Below are 8,921 nucleotides of genomic sequence, written 5' to 3'. Positions count from 1 at the left end.
GGGAACTTCCCCATTAGCAGGAAATATATTTAAATCCTCCAATCATAAAAGCTTGCTTTTTTTTTTTTTTTTAAATTTAGAAAATTCAATGAAATGTTAAGCTCTTCCTAGCCCAGGTGGAAATTGTGGGTTAATTTCTTCAGCTAGGAACAAGCTAATACGTTACTTGCCCAGTTTCATGAGACTGGCATAACCATTACACGTGCCCCTGAAAACGCGGTGAAGTACACTTACGTGGGTGAATTTCTTGAGTGCTGGGCCTTGAGGAGTGTGTAGGGAGTCTATGTAACAACCTTGCTCAGAATGCATTATTAAGAGCTTTTTATAGCAATTCAAATGTTAACTCCCTTCTGAGTCTTTCCTCCTTCGTGTTGGCCTTGTCCAGTGAGACAGATTAACTGCAAATGGCTGTGACAGATTTGATTCTCTCTCCTGAAGATTTCTAAAGTGATGCAGAAGAGCTTCTGCTCACAGGCCAGAGCAATCTGGCTGTGGAGGGAAATCTTTCTACAGTACAGTAACAAAGAAGATGATATCTCAAAAATGGCATGAAAGGGTTTTTCTGCTTGACCCTTTCTTGATTAGGAAGATAGTTTGTGGTTACAGTGCGGAAAGTGTGACACTGTATTTTTAAATGCTCTTTGCTCCTAGCATCTTTAGAAGGTGCTAGTTGGTTACAGACTGTCATTTGCTCAGTCTTAGTACCCACCTTCCTGTGTTTGCCTGATATAGTGAAGAGTCAAATTGAGAAAATACTGTATGTTTTGGGGCAAGGTCTGATATGTATATGATGGATCTTCTATGTAACTTGCGTGCCTGGGGTAGATGACCAGGCTATGTTCTGTAGGAGCACTTGCAAAGTATTAGCCTGAATGGAACTTTGGACTTCTCACATTTAGAAAAAAAGTTACAATTTTGGACTTTATTTAAAAACAAAACCCAAAAACCCAAACATCAAAACCACGTTTGGGCTTTAGACTAACTCCTCTTTGCTGTTCTCCTTCAAAGCAAGAAGTCTACAATCCAAATGCAGAGACTGTAATAATGATAAACACAGACTGCAGGACCTATAAAGAAACTGGAATTATGTTGTCTTGAGAAAACACCCATTCCTCCATTGTCAGCCCTTGCCAGTTTGGGGGTGGGGTTTTCTTATTTTGATTTTACTCTGTTCACTTAGTATTTCGAGAACAGAGGCTTAGTATTCTCGAAGCTGATACAGCTAATGGCACTTTCAGAGTTTATTTCATACTGGACTGTCAAGCCTCTGTCTCATTCCTAAACACACACATACACTATTTCATACAATCCTTAGTTTGCAAACCTTATTTTTGGGAGACTGGTCAGTGTGCAAACAGTGCTATTATGTTTACCTCAGTATGTGAGGGATTTCCTGACTGTGTGTGTTCTGTTTAGTTTAGGTATCTGTCAGACTTGGAGAGCAGCATCAAGTACAGCTTCCTTTAGAGGAATGCAGCAGGGAATCGATCATCTGCCTACCCTAGTCAACGTAGGCGAAGGAGTTCTAGTTACCTCCCTGCTGTCGCCTTCTGCAGCGAACAGCCTAACTATATGCGAGGGTGAGAGCAAGGCTTAACAAAGTTGGTTCCGTTGCTGGTAGCTGGGTAGGTTACAATAAACACTAAACAAACCAGAAGACTTAAGTGCAGAGTGCATGCTGCCTGTCCAAGGACTGATGCTCCTGTAAGATGTAGCGCCAAAGAGTTAACGTGCCTTCTCGAATGGAAGCTTTCTGTGTATTGCTTGAGCTCGTGGGGACTTACATGTGTTCAAAATAGTAGCGATAGAAAAGGCCTCCAATCATTCTGTCAGTGTCGCTCTCAAAATCTGTCGTGGAGGTACCAGAGTAGTGAACAGCTGAGAACCTGGAACTTTGCCTGAGAAATGTTTTGTCAAAAGGGCTATCTATATGGTTTTGTCACTCCAAGGTCTCCTCTGCTTCAAGCTGTGAAGTGGCAGTATACAGGCTTTTTGACCAGCAGCATGTGTTGAAAGGCTTTCCAAACTGTATTTACGATACAACCTTAATCTTTGATCCTTCTTTCCCTCTCCTTCCATCTTCCTTGCAAGTTGCTCCTCCTAAGCGGTAACATGTTTTCAACAGTGCCTTGCTGCATTCCAGTGCTTTTACTCTTCTACTTTGATCATGCAAGGGTGTAATTCCTGGAATTTGTAACAGGCTAATTTACAATCTTCACTTTGTGCTGTTTCCTAAAAGATAAAAAGATCACCAGCTGGGGACAGAACTTACTTAAAACATGTCAGTCTCCACGAGTGCAGCAGGAGCAATAAAGTCACTACTCTTAGACGTGAGCTAGAAGTCAGTGCTTATCTTCATAGAAGGATTGAACTGACTTCAGAGGGGCGGGGATAGCAAGTAGAAGTGCAAGCCTGAGCTGCACTTGTTCTTTTCCTACCTAAACTCCTGGAGGAACAGAAAGTCATTTGCTCTCTCTCGCCATGCAATTTACAGTTTCCACCAGGAGATAAATCAAGATACTGAACAGGTATCAGCGGCCAGCCGCTCCCTTTCCTACCATGCAGTAAGGTCTTGCAACCTGTTACAAGCTGCCTATCCCCTTGTGCTTATTTTCTCCTCTCCTTGCCTCAAGCCATTCTCTCCATTAGAACGGCCAGAAACCCTTACTGCTGCGTCGGAAGCAGAGACAAGTGTCAAAACTCCTGTAAATAACTCAGTGTGCAGCACAAAAGGAAGAGTCTAAGGTGTTAACTCTTATCCTCTCAACTCCGAGCTGTGGCTTACTGAGCATATAAAGAAGGGCATTTTTGAATGGTATAAATTATTCAGAACTGCTGGAGGGAGACAAGAAACAATCTTGTTCAGAGGGTGTGAATTTTGCCTGCCTGGAATATCCTGTATCTTTGCTTTGCTCAAATAGCCTTATGTATGAAGCACTTTATCCAAATGCAGGAATTAAAGAACTATTACTACAGCTGGTAGACTGGAAATGTTTACAGATCCTATATTACATTCCAAGATTCTATCTGTAAGTGTTATATGTGTTTGTAATAGTGTTTAAAAAAAAAAAAAAAACCAAACCCAAAACTTGTGTAAGAAGTTACATATGTGATGTGTTATTTCTAGCGCAGTTTGATGAAGTCTTTGGTGCCCAGTATGCTGAGTTGGGCTGACGTGAATGCTGAACAGGTCACCTGCTACCACCATGTGGCAAAGCCGGCAGCCATAGGTGACTACAACTCGCAACGTGGACTTGCTGAAAGTTGATTTTGTTGAGCATATTTTTAGCTGAAAAGCTCAAAACAGTTCAAGTTCACGGCAGGAGCTGCAAGAGTGAAAGCGGGGCTCGAACAGTGCCATACATCTGCCTCTGGCTCTTGTTTTCTTAACTCCTATAACCTTACACTTCAGCTGGAGAATCCTGAAGGGATCTCTACCTAAAATTTTCAAAAGGCTTTCACAGCGCTGGTCAAGCCTCACCTTGTCCCAGGAAGGAATGCTGAATAGGGAACTGTCTAAGAACTGCCATAGCGAGCATAATTGATTCCGCTGCATCACAGTCCACTTCAAGGCTTGGTGAAAGGAAGCCAAGTCCCGAAAGGCCTTTAAACAGTCTAGAAGGTACGCAGCTGTTTACAACAGAACAAATCACAGTCCACTTCAAGGCTTGGTGAAAGGAAGGCCTTTAAACAGTCTAGAACGTACGCAGCTGTTTACAACAGAACACCACATGCTTTTACTAAAAAATACTTTTAATCTTTTAAAAACATTTCTAGCCCCAAGGGAAAAGCCTGAAAAATTAGCTACCTGAAAAAAAAGGATTAACACTAAGTTTTTAATAGTTGTGATCATGTAACCACTAAAGTATACCACAGCCAGGGACTTCACAGCATGCAAAATCTCGTTACTTTTATTTCTGCTCTAAGAAACCCCCTTATTTTCCTTACTTCCCAGTGACCTGGCAAATAACTCTTTGCTGGAGAGCTGGGGAAGGACACCCTTACAGTAGTACTCATGGTGTTCTAGCCCAATGTGGGCGGCAGCGCGTGGGTTGGATACTTCCGGTTCCTTAAACTTCCTCCACTTCTTTCAGGGTGTGCTCCAGGATGGTGTCTTGTCCCTGGAACTTAAAATAGCCACGAAACAACTTTTTCTGAAGCAGCAGGGGAAACCAATAGATATCATCTGCCCACATGCGATTGAATGGCACCTCATCCAGCTGAAACCACTGTGGACGCATTTCTGGTGGGAGAAAACAGAAGAACTTTGTATGAGACTTTCTCTTTGAATATCTGTCAACAAGCAGCTTCCCTCTACAGCCCAGCTGCCTCCCTTCTTGAGGGGATTTGGGCATGAATAGTTCTGCATTTCTTAAAAGCAGTACTGTCTCAGAAGAGAATGCACATCCTTCCTTCCCCTCCACTAGTGACCTACCATCGCTTTCTGTTGGCTCTCCATGAAAATGATCTGCTCGGAAAATGTGAACTTCCATGAGTTCGGAGTTGCCCACAAATTCAAATGTGATCTGACCCATCTTCTGCAAGGTGTCCACAGTCAGTCCACTCTCCTCCAGGAGCTCCCTGCACAAGAAATAGATTCCTTTATGTGAAAGCGAGCAGCAGGAGTACAAAAAAGGCGTCATTAGCTTTACTCGCATGTTCAAAACACTTGCAGTGAACCAAAGGTGAAAGCTGCACCTGTAAAACAGAGCAGGGCACAGCCTGCAGAGCAAAGCAGAGTTCTGGTTTCCACCAAACTATTTGCTTACTTACACCACAGCAGAGCCGTGTCCAACTGGCTCGTGTTGTTTCAAGCTCCTGTTGTTTCAAGGCTGGTAGGAAAATAGTCCACAGTGGAAGGGGAAGATTCAGGAAAATTGATTGATTGGTGTAATTCACCTCCTTGCAACATGATGATCTTTTCTGAGATTAGTTATAAATGTGCAAACATACTCGTGACTGTAGCTGGCTGTGGCTTAAGACCTCTGAGATAGACTTTAGACAGGCAAAAAGCTCTGCCAACTTCAAGCTACAGCTTTTAGAATTGTGGGGAAGCAGGTAGTAAATATTAGAACATCTGCACTTGCAGCAAAATCAGCTGCTTCTGAAGCAGACTGAAGCTTATTTAAGTAATGCTACCCACTACATAACATCATTTGCACACAGAATGTTGGGAATACCAGCTCCCATTCAAATGCCATATAAAAAACATAAAGCAATTGTGCAAACTTTCCATTTCTGCTCCTTGGAAGTACATTTAGCGTAACGAGAGGCTAGAAGGCAAGACTTTGAAGAGCACTTAGACTTGCCAGATGGCTCTTTTCCATGCATCACCATGCATGGCTACTTGAAGCACATTCAATTACTTGCTCTGTTTATGCTACGCACTTAGGGCTTTTTTTTTTTTTTTTTTTTTTTTTTCCCTGCCTCTAACAGAATCAGCGTAGCTTGGAGTTGGTCATGGTTTTTCTAATGTACCAAAATAAGGGGTACTTTGAAACAGTCTATCCTCAGTTAAGGTTAATAATTAATGTAGTTGCATATTTGGCAGTACCTTAACAATTTTAAAATGTAATGGGAATGATCTTCAAGGCTCCAGCTTTCTTTGGTAACAATGTCATGAATCCCATCCTTCGAAATTTTATTCTAACTTAACGTCTCAGCTAATTTTAGTTTATCTTCCCGAGAAACTATGTCTAGAATAGAGGCAGTTTTCCAGCAACAAAGCTAAAAGCCTCATTTTACAGGCTCCGATAATTGAACAACAAAGCACAACGCTGCTATGTTTCTCCAGGCAATTTATCTGTCAGCTCTTTGGCTCTGTCTATAGTAAGGGGACACATTACAGGTAGCAAACTAGAAATGATGAACTAGCGAAATGCTCCCCTTATAAGATGTGCCACTGAAGAGCCGTGGGTGCCCAGGTGCTCACGGGAATGTGGTGTACCCAGAGGAGTATAGGAATCTTACTGATAGCGGAAACTTTTTTGTTCGTGTTTCAGTTTAATATTTAACTGTGCTGTGAGGACACTTCACACCTTATGCCACTGCAAACCCAGCTGAGACAGTGCAACGTGGAACCACAGCCTAATGTCTCAATCCGAATGCAGAGGTGCAAGTTCAGTTTGATTTGGGTTGTGCGACATTCAGGGAGAGCTGCACCTCAACGGTGGTGTTCCGCCAGGAAGGTGGGCTGCGTGCCTAGCTGGCCCTGGCTCTGGGGACTGCTTCCTGCTCAGTTGGCCTCAGCGGGAATTGGTTGTGTCATTCTGCAGTAAATTCCTACCAGCTGTGCTGAAAGGGCTGAGGATTGGACTGTTCCACAGTCCACAGCAGCAGGTGCTGGCTGTGCTGTGGTACATTGCGCTTTTATCACTTGACATCTCATATGGACTAAAGCTCTGGTTTCTAACTCCAGGCTAGCACAGATAAAGACACATCTAGGAAATCAAATGCTAAATGTGCACCCTCAGCAAATTTGCAAACAACACCAAGCTGAGCGGTGCGGTTGACACGCCTGAGGGATGGGATGCCATGCAGGGGGACCTGGACAAGCTCAAGAAGTGTGAACCTCATGAGGTTGAACAAGGCCAAGCACAGGGTCCTGCACCTGGGTCAGGGCAACCCCCTGCATCAATACAGGCTGGGGGATGAAGGGTTGGAGAGCAGCCCTGGTGAGAAGGACTTGGGGGTAATGGTGGATGAAAAGCTGGACACGAGCCAGCAATGTGCACTCACAGCCCAGAAGCCAACCATACCCTGGGCTGCATCAAAAGCAGCGTGGCCAGCAGGCCGAGGGAGGGAATTCTGCCCCTCTACTCCACTCTGGCGAGACCCCACCTACAGCCCTGCATCCAGCTCTGGGGCCCTCAGCACAGGACAAAGGAGTCCACGACAATGATCCGAGGGCTGGAACCACCTCTCCTGCGAGGACAGGCTGAGAGAGTTGGGGTTGTTCAGCCTGGAGAAGAGAAGGCCCCAGGGAGACCGGATTGTGGCCTTTCAGTACCTAAAGGGGGCCTGTAAGGAAGACTGGGACAGACTTTTTAGTAGGGCCTGTAGCGATAGGACAAGGGGTAATGGTCTTATACTAAAAGAGGGTAAATTCAGACTAGATCTAAGGAAGAAAACTGTTACAATGAGGGTGGTGAAACATGGGCACAGGGTGCCCAGAGAGAGGTGGTAGATACCCCATCCCTGGAACATTCAAGGTCAGGTTGGATGGGCTCTGAGAAGCTTGATCCAATTGAAGACGGGGTTGGACGAGTTGCACGGGGGGTGGACGAGATGACCTTTAAAGGTCTCTTCCAACCCAAACTATTCTGTGGTTCTATGATTCTGCGAAATTAAATCACGACGATTTACACCACAGTCAGTGGCAATGTAAGCCTAGCAAATGAAGGCCTGATTTAAGTAACTGATCTTCCCCCCTCGAGACGACAAATTACACGAAAAGCCACGAGGTAAGCATCAGGTACGTTAACGCCGTGCACTGCTGGGTGCACATCTGCACAGAGGACCCTTCTGTCCCCTGGATTAGCTCACCACAGAACCCAGGCGGTTGCACTGGCACAGCTGAGGAGATGGTTCAGGGCAAAAGCTGTTAGGTAGCTGTTGAGCACACTAGCATTGATCTTCCTGCAGGTGCAAGGGCAATTTCAGGCATGCATCAGAAAGTGAGGAGGTGGCAAATTGTGGCTTTGTATCAGCAACATTCATGAAAGAATGAGGTACCTAGTTTTTAGAGGAGTTTAGCAATTCAGCTGCAATCTGCCGTTTCATTTTAATGATTAGACAGAAGACAGAACTTCAAGAAATCAGTACTAAAAGCTTCAAAAATGGTACTGTACCTCTGTAGCGATGGAATTAGATTCCCTAACTCAGCATTAAGGCTTAAAAATGCCACCATGCAGTCAAATACTTCATTTTTACAGTGCCTGTCATAAGGGACCTCTGATAATTTCTAATATTCTGTGACTACATTCTCACGCAGTACTAAAAATGGTAGTGGAATGTAGCATCTGCTCAACAACTTCAAAATTTAAACAACAAGCAGAACACTGGCATAAGTTGTAATTCTGCTATACAGCCAAAACTAAACTCTGCACCTTTCTGAACAGTGCAAGAACCTCTGTCCACTACCAGCAGACTAAGTCTCAGTTTAGATCAGAGTCCAAGGGATGGGAGGGAGGGCACCCAGTAACTTCCAGTTACTCATAGACTGGACGACAGTTAAAGATTTGCACATGACAGGCAACGGGGAGCAATCCTGTTTCTTTGTACCCGTGGGCAATCGCTCGTTACCTGCGGAGCAGGCGATTTTCTCTGCTCAAAGCCGGCTCCCAACTGCACCCGTGGGTAACGCACTGGCGTTAGAGATCAGCCAAGCGGCGGTAACTCCGCCTGCTGCCCACCACAAATGGTCTGACACCTCCAGGGCCCACCCATGCCCGCCTCTCCCCGGGGCACCGGCCAAGCCGGGCCGGGCCTCACCTGCGAGCAGCCTCCTCGATGCTCTCCCCCGGCTGCACCTTCCCCCCGAAGCCGTTCCACAGCCCAGCTCCAAACCCGCGTTTCTTCATGCCCAGGAGGACGCGGGGCGGCTGCACCACCAGGACGAGGGTGAAGAGCCTGGCCGTGCACATGGCTCCTGGGCGAGACAAGGAGGGGGCGCTGCGCCAAGGGCTCCCGGCGCCCCTCAGACGGGAGGCCGGGCTGCTCCCCTGGCCCGGGGGGGGTGGAGGGAGGTTTTCACAAAACCTGGACTTGCTGCTCAGGCCCAGGCAGGCCTGATGCCCCCCAGACACCCAGCACCCCCTCCCCAAATGCCTGGTCCTCACCATCCTCGGCCCAACCCCTCGGTCCCCCAGTGCCTCCTTCTCTAACTACTGACCCTTGCTCTCCCGCTCCCCCAGCACCCC

The 8,921-nt window shown here is 46.0% G+C and overlaps 1 protein-coding gene across 1 annotated transcript; it reads right to left on the bottom strand.

Annotated features, from left to right (window-relative positions):
* Nucleotides 1–4,070: 4,070 nt before the first annotated feature.
* Nucleotides 4,071–8,645, bottom strand: NUDT1 (nudix hydrolase 1). The gene is made up of 3 exons (XM_009645895.2): nt 8,494–8,645; nt 4,436–4,581; nt 4,071–4,243 (listed from the first exon to the last, which is right to left on the bottom strand). The coding sequence occupies exons 1-3, from the start codon at nt 8,643–8,645 to the stop codon at nt 4,071–4,073; spliced, it is 471 nt and encodes a 156-aa protein (XP_009644190.1).
* Between the last annotated feature and the right edge of the window lie 276 nt (nt 8,646–8,921).

Source organism: Egretta garzetta, unplaced genomic scaffold (assembly GCF_000687185.1).
Source record: "Egretta garzetta isolate BGI_Z169 unplaced genomic scaffold, ASM68718v1 scaffold299, whole genome shotgun sequence".
NCBI lineage: Eukaryota > Metazoa > Chordata > Aves > Pelecaniformes > Ardeidae > Egretta > Egretta garzetta.
This window is presented reverse-complemented; position numbering and strand designations above follow the sequence as displayed.

Bases quoted from the DNA above. Each gene is read 5' to 3' on its own strand.
- NUDT1 (XM_009645895.2), bottom strand. From the start codon at position 8,645: ATGTGCACGGCCAGGCTCTTCACCCTCGTCCTGGTGGTGCAGCCGCCC. The intron at 4,582-8,493 runs GTGAGGCCCGGC...TTTCTTGTGCAG, and splicing joins ATCGAGGAGGCTGCTCGCAG to GGAGCTCCTGGAGGAGAGTG. The intron at 4,244-4,435 runs GTAGGTCACTAG...TTCTCCCACCAG, and splicing joins AGAGCCAACAGAAAGCGATG to AAATGCGTCCACAGTGGTTT.